Source organism: Marmota flaviventris, chromosome 10, assembly GCF_047511675.1.
Source record: "Marmota flaviventris isolate mMarFla1 chromosome 10, mMarFla1.hap1, whole genome shotgun sequence".
NCBI lineage: Eukaryota > Metazoa > Chordata > Mammalia > Rodentia > Sciuridae > Marmota > Marmota flaviventris.
Genome location: NC_092507.1, coordinates 119,715,034 through 119,729,213, shown reverse-complemented (window position 1 = coordinate 119,729,213; position 14,180 = coordinate 119,715,034). Strand labels below are relative to the sequence as shown.

Below are 14,180 nucleotides of genomic sequence, written 5' to 3'. Positions count from 1 at the left end.
CTCTCTGTCCCTGACTGTGACGACTCCAGATCATTCCTTTTGTTTTGAGACAGGGTGCTTCAAACAGGTGGAGCCACACGGGACGTGTCCTTTGGTGCCCAGCTCATTTCGCTGCCTGTGACTTGTCTTCAGGGCCCACTCACGTGGCAGCCTGGGTCAGAATCTCCTCTGGAAGGCGGTGGTGGGCTGTTGTGCAGAATCACGTCTCTGGTGTCCTCGTTCCCCTGTCCTGGGACACTTGGGCTCTTCTGTCTTGGCTTTGTGAATGACGCTGCCGTGGACAAGGCCGTACAGAGCTGTTGGAGTTCCTGCTTTCGGTTCTTTTGAGTCGACACCCAGAAGTGGAATTTCTGTGTCACGTGGCAATTCTATTTTTAATTTTTTGAGGAACTTCTGTCTGGGCTGCTCCCTTTCATATTCACTGTGGAGTGCACTAACCCACCCCTCCCCTGACACTAGTTATCTTCTTTGCCTTTGGGCCCTCCCCTCCCCTCTCCCTTCCTTTCTTTATCTCTCTTTTTGAGACAGAGTCTCAGATTCCTGGGCTTAAGCGATCTTCCTGCCTCAGCCTCTCCAGTAGCTGTGATTACAGGAGCCCACTTAGTTTTCATTTTTGGTACCAAGAATTGAACCCAGGGGCACTTCACCACTGAGCCACGTCCCCAGCCCTATTTTGTGTTTTATTTAGAGACAGGGTCTCACTGAGTTGCTTGCTAAATTGCTGAGGCTGGCCTTGAACTCGCAATCCTCCTTCCTCAGCCTCCCAAGTCTCTGAGATCATAAGTGTGCGCCGTCACTCCCAATTTAGAAGGTCTTCATATGTGGGCCAGCGCTGGCCTTGCTCTGTCCCCTGGGCTCCTCTGAGCCCAGCCTGCTCTCTGAATTCTTCTGGAGTTCTCAGAAGACTACGGTCTGCTTGCACTCCTCTTGCCAGGCGGCTGCATGGGGTGGTTTGGAGTTTCTCACCTGGCTCGCCACCTGCCCCTGAATCTGGTCTCATTTGTGGACGTATCTCTTCAAATTGTTGGCATCCTCTCTTCTGTGGAAGACGCTCTAGCAGGGGCCATCTGGGCAGCTCTGGGGACTGTCTTGGACTTTCCAGCCTTAGCTCATGTGCTGGAGTGACCCCACGAGCTCAGAGAATCTGGTTCCTCCTCCTGAGCAGCTGGAGAGTTGAGCTCCTGTCCTGCGGGTGGATGGCATCCTCACCCCCCCCCCCGCATCCCCCCCCACCCCCCCCACCCCCGCGATGAATTTATGCAGGAGAGAGACCTGCAGCGCCCTCTCCACGGACAGTGGATGAGACCAGGGGGACGTAGGATAGGAATGGGGGCAGGTTGGGGAAAGTGAGAAGGAGGTTGGGAGTTCTCCTGCTGTGGCGCGGTGTGACTGTTAGGGACATGTCAGTGCTCCAGGGACTCTATCACCCGGCTTCCTGATACCAAGGACCTTCAACACCGAAAGCCCAGACAAAAAGGATGCTGGCCGGAGGGTCTGCGTGGAGGAGGAGAGGCCGGCCTTGGCCTCGCCCTGGGGGAGGCTGTGTAGGAGCCCGAGGTGGAGGAGGGGCGCAGGGCCTGGACTTCACAGGTGCTGGGGACACCAAGGTGCAGCGTCTGCACCAAGGTGTGTTTGTGGGGACGAGTGGGCCTCGTGTGTGTGTGTGTGTGTGTGTGTGTGTATGTGCACGCGCGCATGCGCCTGTGCACGTGTACATGCCCCCCTCCCCCCATGGGACAGGTACCGTCACCCTGTCTTAGGGCCCTTGCTTTGGCCATCAAGGTCAGGACACTGCTGTCAGCCCCTGCAGTAGTGGCTCTTGGAGACGCTCTTGGGGCCCTTGACCCCGGGGAGCAGAGACCACCTGTGACCGGGCAGCTCCCTCCCAAGTGGGAGTCCGCCCAGCTTCACCCTCTCCTCTCCCTGACGTCAGGGACGTCCAGTCTGGGTCCCCAGGACCCTGTTCAACTAGGGAAACTCTGTCAGGCGGAGGAGGGTGGGTCTTCTTTTTTCTGTTTGGAAAATCCCTTTAACTCTGTCCCTCCCAGTCCCCAAGAACGGGGCCACACCCCATAGAGAAGGTTGGGTTTTGCCTTTGTCACCCGTATGGGTGGCCTGAGGCCAGGCCAGGGAGCTGCAGGCCGTTGGGTCCCCTGGCTTGGACCTGCAGCTGTGGGACCTTCTCCCCACCTGGGCCATCCCATTCAGGGGACCTCATTTGTTCCTCTCCTCAGCACCAGGTGGGACAGGCTGCCAATCAAGAGGGCTTGGTCACACATTTCTGCAGAGATCTTGTCCTGTTCACTGATGCGGCTCCCCCCACTCCTCCATCTGGGCTCTTTCCTTCCATGTCCCCTCCTTCCCTCCCTCCTTCCCTCCCTCTCCCTCTCTCTCTCTCTCCCTCCCCCTCCCTCCCTCCGTGTGTGTGTGTGTGTGTGTGTGTGTGTGTGTGTGTGTGTGTCTCTCTCTCTCTCTCTCTCTCTCTCTCTCTCTCTCTCTCTCTCGTACTGGGGGTCAAACCCAGGGAGCTGTACGGCAGCCCAGCCCTTTCTGGAAAACTCTATTTTGAGACAGGGTCTTATTAAATCGTCACACTAGCCTCAAACTCGACTCTTCCTCCTCAGCCTCCCCAGTGGCTGTGGTCACAGGCCGGTGTCACTGTGCCTGGTGCTTGGTCCTGTCTCCTGCCCGTCCTGCTGGGCGTGCTGACCCACCACCCTGCCTACCTGGGGCAGAGCACTGGTCTGCAGGGAGACAGACTTGGGTCCAGCTGCTGACCCTGCTCCTAGGACCAGCCCGACCTGGGGGAAGTCCCTAACCAAGCCCCGGGTCGCTCATCTGTCAAGTGGGGGTGGTGAGGCTTGCCTCAAGACACCCCCCACCCAGTGCCTCCCTTGTGGGGTTGGGAGGCCTCCATGATGGGGAAGCAGCGGGCACAGAGCAGGACTCGTGGTCAGCGCATAACAAACGCCGGAATCAGCTGGCCCAGACACCTGTGCGGGCCTCTCTCTGCGACAGGTACTTGGCTCCACCCAAGCCAAAGGCGTCACGGTGGCTCCCAAACCTCTGGGCCTTCCTGTCTGGGGATGGACACCGCGACCCACCCAGCTCCAGAGCTGGGAGCCAGACCACCTACCTGGGTCAGCTGCTGTCCCACCTCAGCAGAACCTGACCGTTGACCCTCCAAACCCGTCTCCTGCTTTTGTGTTCAAGCACTGTGCGTCCTCCATGCCGTTTCGAAGTCACAAGACTGTCACCTCCCAGACACCACCCGTGGCTCCTGTGGCTCTCCCCTGAGCTTGGTGTAGAGGCCTCTGGGACAGCCTTGCTGACCACCCAGATAATCTCACTGGAATAAGGCCATTCGTCCACTCGTTCATTTTATTCATGAATTCATTTTGTTTTGAATATAAAATATAGAAAACTTGGAACTATGAATACGGGGCAGACAGAAGCCACCACCTGTCTTTCTGGTCCTGGGGGTTGACCCCAAGGGTGCTCCCGCCGAGCTGCGCCCCAGCCCTTCTCGTTTTGAGACGGGGTCTTGCTGGATGCAGCCGCTGCCCTGACCAGAAATGACCTTTATTTATGATGCGATGTCACAGTCACGCTGGGAAGTCTCTCTGGAGCAGAAACAGGGTCACCTTCTCCTCCCGTCCTGGCTGGCCCCCTCTTGTCTACCCCTGGGTCAGGGGGCTGTCTTCCTGGTGTGCACCATTTCTCTGGTGCTCTGATCACTCCATGGAAAAATGACGGCTGACAAGAAAATACTTTGAAATCCAAAGCGTCCCACCCTGGGCTGGCCGAGGTCCAGCGCCTGGTCCCCGGGGCCCGCTGCCGCCGGGCCTGGCCTCCTGTCCGGGTCTGACTTTGATTAGTGATTTCTCCAGAAACACAGTTCCCAGGGGCGGGTGGCCTTGGGAGGGGGACCTGTCCACCTCCTGCCTCCCGCCAGCCGGGCTTGTCCACGCAGGCCAACAAGACCCACTGATCATGTGATTCTCTTTTATTGAAAAAAGGTGCGTGGAAGGAAGTTCAAATGCTAATAGTGCTTATGTCTGCTGATGTGGACCATTCTTTCTGTGTATGAATATAGGTCATATTTAGTGTGATGTACAGTAGATGATAATATAAATGTGTTTCTTTAGAGACTTTCAGAGCTGGGCGAGGTGGTGCATGCCTGTAATCCCAGCACCTGGGGAGGCTGAGGCAGGAGGATCTCAAGTTTGAGGCCAGCCTCAGCAACTTAGCAAGATCCTATCTCAAAAAAGAACAGGATGGGGTGGGGTTGTGACTCAGTGGTAGAGCACTCCGGTAGCACGCGGGAGGCACTGGGTTTAATCCTCCGCACCACATAAAAATAAAATAAAGGCATGGTGTCCACCTACAATTAAAAAAAAAAAAAAAATATATATATATATATTTTTTTTTTTTTTTTTAAAGGGCTGGAGGTGTAGCTCATTGGTAAAGCACCCTGGGCTCATTTCCTAGTATCTCTAAGAACAATAACAACAAAACAAGTTTTGATCCAACTATAGGACTTTTTTCTTGTCTTGCATTTTTTCATACATTATGTCATATCATCAACATTTTTTATAAAATATATATTTTGAAGTTTTATTTATCATGTTTCAATTTTTAGTGCATTGAAACCAGGGGTGCTTAACCGCTAAGTCACGTCCGCGGCACTTCTTTTTAATATTCTATTTGGAGATGGGGTCTCCCTGAGTTGCTTAGAGCCTTGCTAAGTTGCTGAGGCTGGCTTTGAACTTGCCATCCCCCTGCCTCAGCCTCCTTATCTTTATTTTTATATTCTTGGGGTGCTGGGGAATCAAACACACAGGGCCTTGCACACACTAGGAAAGTGCTGACCACATCCTCTTCCCTTATTTTATTTTTTGCTGTACTGGGGAGTGAACCCAGGGCTGCTCTACCACTGAACCACATCCCCACCCCTTTTTATTTTTTATTTTGAGACAAGCTCTCACTAAGTTGCAGAGGCTGGCCTCCGACATCTGATCCTTCCCAAGTTACTGAGAGTGTAGGAGTTTGGCTTTGTACCCAGCTCCTTATTTTATTCATCATTGAAATCGACAGAAGAGTTGGATCTATGGATGGGGTACAGTGTAACATTTTGACACGTGTAGGCATTATGTACAGGTTATGACATTATGTGTCTCTATCATAATTGTACAGCTTGTCCCTTAGGGCTGGATATTCGGTTACTTCCCGTATCAGGCTCCTTTATTTGTTTGTTTTGCTGTTGGTGGTTGGGATTGAACCCCGGGCCTTGTGCGTGCTAGATAAGCTCTCTGCCTCTGAACTGCAACCCAGGTCCTGTTATGCTCTTCTACTTATTTATTGATTGTATCAGGGATTGAACCCAGGGGCACTTAACCGCCGAGCCCCATCCCCAGCCCTTTTTATAGTTTTTATTTAGAGACAGGGTCTCACTGAGTTGCTGAGGGCCTCGCTAAGTTGCTGAGGCTGGCTTTGAACTTGAGATCCTCCGGCCTCAGCCTCCTGAGCTGCTGGGATTACAGGCGTGGGCTACCACACCCGGCCCCTGTTATATGTTTGTAAATAACATTGTGATGATCTTTATTCTACTTCTGGAGCCATCGGTCAGCACTCCAGGGCCCACAGTCACTAACGACAGCCCTTCCCTCTGCCCTCTGTCTGCAGAGTCCAGGAGTGTACCAGCTGTGACCTCTGCGTCCCCCTCCGTGGAGGTGAGCTCGGGTTCCTGTGAGAGTCAGGGCAGCAGCACCTGGCGGTTTGCAGAGGGAATTTGAAGCCCAGCTCTGCCTCTTCCTAGAAGTGCTGCTGTGCCGGTTTCTGCCCTCTCCAAGTCTCTGTGCAGGGACAGCGATTCCATGTCCTGGGGCTGGAAGGGCCAGGGCAGCCTCGCCCGGCACAGGAAATGCCTGAGTCCAGTGGCCACTTGTTTCTCCCTGAGCTTCTTGGGCACCACCAGCTGCTTAGCCTGAGACACAGTTCAGATCATCCCGTCCCTCCCTCGGGCTCCTGGTGTCATAACTGGCTGGAAGAGGCTTTCCCCCAAAGCTGCTTAACCAGGTCTTAGAGTAATCCAATTTCCCTCAGCCTCACGGCTGCTCCTGCTCCTCCCGGGGCCTCCAATCCCCTAAACGCTAAGCCGGGGGCCTCAGCCACTCCTGGATCTGGGCAGCGCAGGGAAGGAGCCCAGGAGCACCTCTGTGACCCGCTGCAGGGGAAGCCCATAGCTGGGGGCCGGGCTCCCCCAGTGCAGGTCCCAGGGGAGCGAGGCCGACTGGAGACCTGGCCCCGTCCTGCTTCACTCTGAGCCGCACCTTCCTTACGGTGTTGGATTCTCATAGTGACCCTAGAAGGGAGCGGAACCGAGACCAGGCGGGTTAAGGAATATAACCGTGGCAGCCAGGATTCCAGGCCAGGTGTTTCCCAGTGGGCAGCGGCCCCTACCCCTGGCACCAGGCTGTAAGGACGGTTGCTATTTGGGTGTCTATGGAGCGTCTCCTCTGCGCAGGGGGCTGTGCCTTCCACTCTGGGGAGCGAGGCAGAGGGAGCGGAATCCCTGCCTGAAACAGGAGACACCAGGAATCGTGTCACAGTGAAAGAGTTGGAGGTGACACACCTCCAGGACCTGGGAGGTCACGAGATAGAGAAAGGGAAGCCCGGGTGGCCCAGGGAGGTCTTTGAGAAGGTGGCGCCCAAACTGGGTCTGGATGATGTTGGAATCCAGAGAAATGGACCTGTAACGTGGCATGTCTCTCCCAGGTGCCTACTACTGATGAAGGGGAGCAGGAGGAAGGCCGAAGGAAGATTTCTGAAAAAGCAACCAGCCTCCCAGGTCAGGACTGGGGACGAGTGTGTGTGTGTGTGTGTGTGTGTGTGTGTGCTGGGGATTACCACTGAGTCACATCTCCAGCCCTTTTTATTTTGAGATGAGATCTTGGTAACTTGCTGAGGCTGGCCCCAAACTTGCAGTCCTCCTACCTCAGCCTCCCAAGTCACTGGGGTTACAGGCCTGTGCTACGGCTCCCGGCAGGATTGGCTATCTTTGTCTTCCTCTGATCTGGTGGACACGAGACTCTTTGCATAAAATCTTTTCTTATTTGGATACTTGGCAGAGGATAAAATGGCAGAAATATTTAATTACCTGATTCGTTCAAGTGTGACGTGGTTAGCTAAAACTTAGTGAGGGGACCATGCGCAGAAGGGAGGAAGCAGTGAACTATTTCACAGTTGGCCCAGGGTACAAATGCGTGTGCCACCCACCACGTTCCTGGAGTCAGAAATGGCATGCAGACGGGGGGGGGGGGCGCGGGTCTTTGTCCTGAGAACCTTGCCTTCCAGCCCCCCCCACACACACCTTCAGGTCTGGGAAACAAGAAAGGCCGCGGGTCCTGTGCGTTGGACTAAATGTGTGGGACTCCGGGGTCCTGGCCCCAGGGTCAGAGGCTGGGCAGTTCCTTGGATGACTCCCGGGCTGTCCAAGGAGGTCCTGGGTCCGGTGTCCCTGCCTGGCTGGCTCCTTCCAGGTGGACGGCCCAGTGTGCGCAGCGCACCTGGAGGAGCTACTGGACCCAGGGCTGAGCTCTGCCCAGCTGGGACGGCACAGACTTCAGCTCCTCCATCTTCCCTCTCCCTCTGCTTCCCCACCTCAGGGCCTTTGCACCTGCTTGTTCCTCTGTCTGGATGCTCTTCTTCCACCCTCCACTTGACCAGCTCCTTCCTACCACCCAGGTTTCTGCTCAAAGGCTCCCTTCTCAGAGAGCCCGTTCCTGACCCTCATGTATGACAGAGGTCCCCTCTCCCACGGAGACTCTCTTCCCTTCCTGGGTTTGCTTTTCTTTTTTCTTTTTGGTAGTGGGGATTGAACCCAGAGGCACTAACCACAAGGCAACCTCCCCATCTCCAGCCCCTTTTTCATAGTTTATTTAGAGACAGGGTCTCACTGAGTTGCTTAGGGCCTCGCTGAGTTGCTGAGGCTGGCTTTGAACTCACGATCCTCCTGCCTCGGCCTCGAGAGCCGCTGGGGTTCCAGGCGTGGGCCACTGTGCCAGGCCTGTGGTTCGCTTGTCATCATCGCCGTGGCCACCGCTAACGTCACCTTGCACGTGACCTGTTAGTCTGCCTCCCTCGACCACACTGTAGTGTCCAGGGGGAGGGTCTTCTCCGTCATGCCTTTCTGTGTCCTGGAGACTTAGGGCCAAGCCTGGCCACGGGACCCTCCAGACTTTACTGAATGAGGGAGGGGGATGGTGACGGATGACGAAGTAGTGATCATGAGCAGCAGGCGTCTGCTCTTCCTGTCAAGGTGTGGGGTGCGCCCCGAGGGACCTGTCTTTGAGGTCCGTGAACGCTCACTGGTCAGGCTGCTGGGCAGTGCCTGGCCCTGGGTGGCATCAACACCAACAGTGGGCAGCATTCATCGGAGGCCTAGGTCCTGGGTCCACCCGGCTGGGGCTCCTGCCTTCCCAGTGGGACAGTGGTGGCTTTGCTTAGGTGTCCCTCTGGCCGGTCCGGGGTCTCTGGCACTCGTAGGAAGGGTCTTTCTGGGGCAGCTATTATGAAGCTGATTGTCCTTTCCTTCATTCAGTGACACGTTTTGAGAGCTGCTTTGGAGCAGGCCACGGGAGCCGCTGGGAGCCGGGCCGAGGCACCCGGCCTCCTCTGGCCAGAGAGCCAGCTTGGAGGGACTGGGGTACCCGGGGGGACACTCAGCTTGAGTGGGGGTCCCTTCTCAAAGGAAGTGACCTCATCTAGTCTGAGACCTACTGGTCAGGTAGGGCCTGGGCCGCACAGGGCTGCAGCCCGGGGGGGCGAGAAGGGGGCGACCTGTGCCCACTGGGCGGAGCGGGGCCACGTGGCCTCCTGTCCCTCCTGTGTCTCCTCCTTTTTTTGTGGCTCTGGGGCCTGAGCAGGGCCTGTCGTGCGAGGCAGCCTCTCCCCCTGAGCTTCGCCCCAGCCCAACCCTTTTTCTTCTTCTCCAGGGCAAGATTCTCTGCCCGTCCCGCTGCCCACGTTCCTGGTAGCTGGGGGAAGCCTGGCCTTCGGCTTGCTGCTGTGCGTCGGCATCATCCTCAGGTGAGACGGCCGGGGGGTCTCTGTGACGTCCTGTGTGTCGTATGTAGCTGCCCTTCACCCCGGAACCACCAAATGTACAGGGGCTGGGGACGGGGCTTGGTGTAGAGCCCTGGCCTAGGGAGCACCGCGCCCTGGGTTCTAGCCCAGCAGCGTGTGCACACAGACAGACACACGTGCACACGCACACACACACACACGCACACGCACATACACACGCACACACACACGCACACGCACATACACACGCGCGCACACACAGAGCCTGCAGTGAGAAGCGCTTTGGGGTCTTGGAGGCCTCCGGCTGGTGGGTGTGGTGGTGCACCCCTGCGATCCCAGTGACTCAGGAGACCCGGGGAGGCAGGAGGATTGCGAGTTCGAGGCTCGCCATGGTGACTTAGAAAGATCCTGAATCCACATAAAAAAATCTAAGTGGCTTAGGGCCTTGCTCAGTTTCTGAGACTGGCTTTGAACTTGTGATCTTCCTGCCTCAGCCTCCCAAGCGGCTGGGATCGAAATGATTTTTTTAAAAAAATTAAAAAGAGGCTGGGGATACAGCTCAGAGGTCAGGTGCCCTGGGTTCAATCCCATTTCCACACACACACCATCTGGGAGCATTTGCTCATCCATTTTATTCATTCATTCAGCGAATGAAGGCACCTCCAGCACACAGAGCGCCCACTAGGAGGCTACCCTGATTCAGCGCTGCAGGACAGAGGCCGATAGGGTGGAGGCTGTCTAATGCAGAGGGCAGACTGGGTAGGGGACCACAGCTGCCAACAGAGCCGCTGAGCTGGGCACGGAGGCCCACGCCTGTAATCCCAGCAGCTTGGGAGGCTGAGGCAGGAGGATCGTGAGTTCAAAGCCAGCCTCAGCAACTTAGCAAGGCCCTGAGAAACTCAGTGAGACCCTGTCTCCAAATAAAAAATAAAAAGGGCTGGGGATGTGGCTCAGTGATCAAATGCCCCTGGGTTTAATCCCCAGTACCAGAAACAAACAAAACTTCTTTTAGATACAGAACTGGTTATTTTTGTTTGTTGGTTGGTTGGTTGGTTGGTATAGGGGGATTGAACTCAACCACTGAGCCACATCCCCAGCCCTATTTTATTTAGTGACAGATTCTCACTGAGTTGCTTAGGGCCTCGCCATTGCTGAGGCTGGCTTTGAACTCACAATCCTCCTGTCTCAGCCTCCAGAGCTGCTGGGATTACAGGTATGTGCCACTGTGCCCTGCTCCTACCTTTTAAATTTAGCATTCTAATATAAGCATTTTTTTTCCATGTATTTACAAATCCTTTGCAAACTCACTTTCATTAGCTGCAGATCCCTCTATCCGGGATTAATACCCAAGTTCACTAAACCAGTCTCCTATTATTGGGCAGTTGGATGTTGTTCTGCTTTTATAAACAACACTGTGCTGGACATCTTTGTGCCATAAGCTTCTCCATAGCTCTGTTATTCCCAGAAGAGGAATTCCTTAGTCAGAGGGTCTGAATATTTTGCAATCCAGAGTATAAAGAATCTGTCCTCTCTCTTCTCACAGGGGAGGAGAATTCCACTCAAGGACTCAGCAAAACTTCAATAAGCACCCCGCTGGGTTCTTCCTGTGTGGGGCCCAAGTGGCGAAGCCCTAAGTCACATTCTGAGGTTGTTTATTCCATTTGGTCAGTGGGCTCAGAGCCAAAGGCAGACTTGGAGCCAACTATCAATTATCTATCCTCACAAGGACAGGAATAGCCTGCTGATATAAAAAGAAGCCAAGGAAAATGCCCAAATTTTGTTTTTGACGTTGGTTTCCCTTCCTCCCCGTGGTGCCTCCTGGAGCCACTGATATGTGCTGGACCCAGGGAGGCCATCTTTCCCCCACTCTGGGGACAAGTCAGCCACAAGGTGGTCAGGAGACGGGGGAGAAGAGGCCCGGCTGCCTGGGCGCGGGTGAAGGGCCCCTTCAGGAAGGAGACGGGCTGCACCTTTGAAGATCAATGTCACCATCTCCTCTTTCTCTGATTGTCAAGTGACTTCTCTCCGTTGCTGAGCCTGGCTTTGGGCCCAGTGTGGAGACCCGTGAGCAAGGCTGTGATCAGAGAGATAGATGTCTATCTCCTTCCTGTTTAGCACCGACTTTCCTGTCGGATGAGTCAACCTGTGCCCGTGTGCCCACAGCGTGAGGGTGGGCACTCTCGCTGGTTGGGTGGGACGGACCAGAGGCTCAGGGAGAGTTGGGGGGAATGGGAATGTCAGGGACAGGAGTGTCACCAAGGGCCACTGAATGGTGGTTGCACGTGGTCTTCGGGCTGGCCTTGATTTGAAGGAGGCCCATTTTCCTTCCCTCTAAAAGAAGACGTTGCTCTTTTGTTTTTTAGTCCTGGGGATGGAGCTCCGGGGGTGCCCTATCACTGGGCCACATCCCCAGCTCTTTCTACTTTTTGTTTTGAGACAGGGTCTTGTTAAGTGGCCCAGACTGGCCTAGAACCTGGGGTCCTCCTGCCTCGGCCTCTTGATTCATTAGGATCACGGGCATGATCCACCATGTCTTGATGTTTCCCTTTTCAAAAATAAATGGACTGGGGACTGACGATGGATAGCCTGTGGGACAGGACAAATTGAGGGATTAGCAGGGACTTGCTGGTGCTCCACCAGGACAACCCCGCCTGCCTCAGTCCCCCTTTTGCCTAGCCGTGGAGACCTCCCTTCTTGGGATGCTTGGGGAACTCAGCCGCTCTCCGGAGGCTGGCGGAATCTCTGGGGTTTGAGACCAGCTGCTGATGGGATGAATCATCATCACGCCTTGGAGCCGAGCCTGGGCGCCCCAGACCTCCAGGGCCGCCAGCTGTTGGGTTCATCGCCGGGGACCGTCACATGGGTGTGATGTGTCTTTGTGTGTTTGTGTGCAGGTTCAAGAAGACGTGGAAGCCACAGGCCCTGAAAGAGTGCAAGACGGGCGTGCACCCGCCGTATTCCCTGGGGCAGTCCAAGCCCACCATTGTGCTGGCTCCCCTCCTTTCCCCACCCGTGTCCCCCAGCAGCCTCGGCTCAGACAGCACCTCGAGCCACAGCCGACCAGATGCCAGGGACTCGCGGAGCCCTTACGACATCAGCAACAGAGACTACTTCTTCGCCAGATAGCTGTCTGGGTGGCCCCTGGCAGCGGGGTGACAGAGGTGCTGAATCGTGTGGGTGACGCAGCCCACGCTGGCTCTGGAAAGACGCTTCTCACTGCCATTCCAGCTCATCTCAGGGGCGTGGGGCATTTGGCTTCACGGTGACGGAAGAGCCTGCAGAAGGTTCTAGACTGGTGGAAATCGGCTTGCTGCACCTGTTCTGAAGGAAGAGCTGGTTGAGCTTTCAAACCGCTCTTCCCAAGCGCTCTGCTTCGGGGGGGTCTCAGCGACTCAGGACACTGTGAAGAGAGCCGCGCCAAGACTCGATGGGACCCAGGGTGTGGAGGAGCTGCCGGGCACCCCCACATCCGGACTCATCTCTGCCAGCCGAACCCTCAGGCAGGGGCAGGGGCTTCCAGGAGGCCTGCCGTGGTGGCTGGCTCCTGCCCCTGCCCAGTCGCACCTTGTCCCTCCGACTCTGGAAACCCAAGTGCCTTTGCCATTCTGTTTCCTGGACTGAGGATGGCTTTGTGCAAACCACTGAGGCTGGGGAGGGAGCTCTTTCCTGCCTTCCCCCCACACTTGAAAAGCAGCTGGTGTGTGAGTGTGAGTGTGAGTGTGTGTGCAGGGGGTGGTGAATAAGTCTCAGGACCGATGGTTTAAGTGGAATCATAATCAGCTCCTCGCGAGCGTTGTGCTCAATGTGAATGATAACCCTAGGCTTTTGCTGGCTACAGAAGCAGCTGCGCCAACTTTGTCCCCCTGTTGGGGTCTCAGGGCTTGAGGACAGAAGCAGAGAGGAAGGAGGGGAGTAGGGACAGGGTCTTCAAGGTCCCCTGTTGTAGCTGAGGGGGACCCCAGCCTCTGGAAACCAGTTTCCTCTCCCCCCTGCCAGTGCTGGGAGCCAAGCCAGTTGACTTCATCTTGGTTGGTTGTGGTGCCGACCGGACCTGAGTGATCAGTGTAGACGGTGTCCGTGTGAAAGGAAAAACGAATCCGCAAGAATGTGCTTCGTGTTTTCGAAAACCTGCTCTTTTCTCTTGAGGTGCTGGGAGCCTCAGTCTTCTCTGGATTTCGGTTTATAAATAACTTGGGGCGGGGCACGATGATTCTGTTTAGCACCAAAGCAAGTCCACTCAAAAAAGGAGGAGGAGAAGAAGTTTCCCTTATGGAGAAGAGATTCTGGTTTCATTCTGTATTTTGTTTTTGTCTTGCAAACCGTAAAAATAGTCTCTGCCTCTTCTCTGAATTGGGGAAAAAGTCACTTGTGACTGTCCCCCTGCCCCTCCCCTAGGTGGTTAGGAAAGAAAGGGTGTCCCCCTTCCTGTTGTGATGCCGCCCACGAGTACCCGGCAGGGTCCTAGAAAGTCCCCACTGAGACTCAGAAGGGAGGTTCATTTTTTTAAAAATAAAAATCCCTTACCTGGGTTTCTTCCTCTTTATGTTTTGTTCCTTGAACTGGATTCGGCTCAGCTCCCATGGAAGCAGCCGATGGGTGTCCAGCCGTGACACCCGTAACCACCAGCTCACTTTCCTGTCTGGGCTTTGAGAACTCAGTGATGTTAGTGTCACCCAGACAGGTGACCACAGAGGAGAGCGGTGATTAAAACGAGCTGTGGAGCCACAGACCCTGAATTTACCAGACCACAAGGCTTTTCTAGAAGTTTACCCTTTTAGGAAAACACCACCGCCACCAGACACGTGGCGAAGGGTGGAAGCCCCCATGTGTTCGCCAAGTGCCGGGTTCCTGGTGGCTCTCACATCCTGCCGCCTTAGGCGGGTGGTCCACGGGGTTGACAAGAGTCAAGCAGGTGTTCATGGCTCCCCACCCCCCCTGTCAGGTTTCTGAATCACAAAAACGCTGTGAAAGGAAATGTTAGAATGAGGATCTGCATGAGAGAGTGCGACTCTGCCCGTGGCTCTTTAACTCTCACACAGTTCTGCCCACAGCCAGGCAGGGCCGCTGGCGGGGGACGTGAGATCCAGAGAGTT

The 14,180-nt window shown here is 55.4% G+C and overlaps 1 protein-coding gene across 1 annotated transcript in view; it reads left to right on the top strand.

The window, feature by feature from the left end:
• Positions 1 to 13,626, top strand: part of Il6r (interleukin 6 receptor) — a 44,307-nt gene extending 30,681 nt beyond the window's left edge. Inside the window, exons 7-10 of the mRNA XM_027920814.2 lie at positions 5,686 to 5,732; positions 6,778 to 6,850; positions 8,997 to 9,090; positions 11,982 to 13,626. Coding sequence (XP_027776615.2) covers positions 5,686 to 5,732; positions 6,778 to 6,850; positions 8,997 to 9,090; positions 11,982 to 12,213 — 446 coding nt within the window. The 3' untranslated portion in view covers positions 12,214 to 13,626. The remainder of the gene's footprint in view (positions 1 to 5,685; positions 5,733 to 6,777; positions 6,851 to 8,996; positions 9,091 to 11,981) is intronic.
• Positions 13,627 to 14,180: the final 554 nt, after the last annotated feature.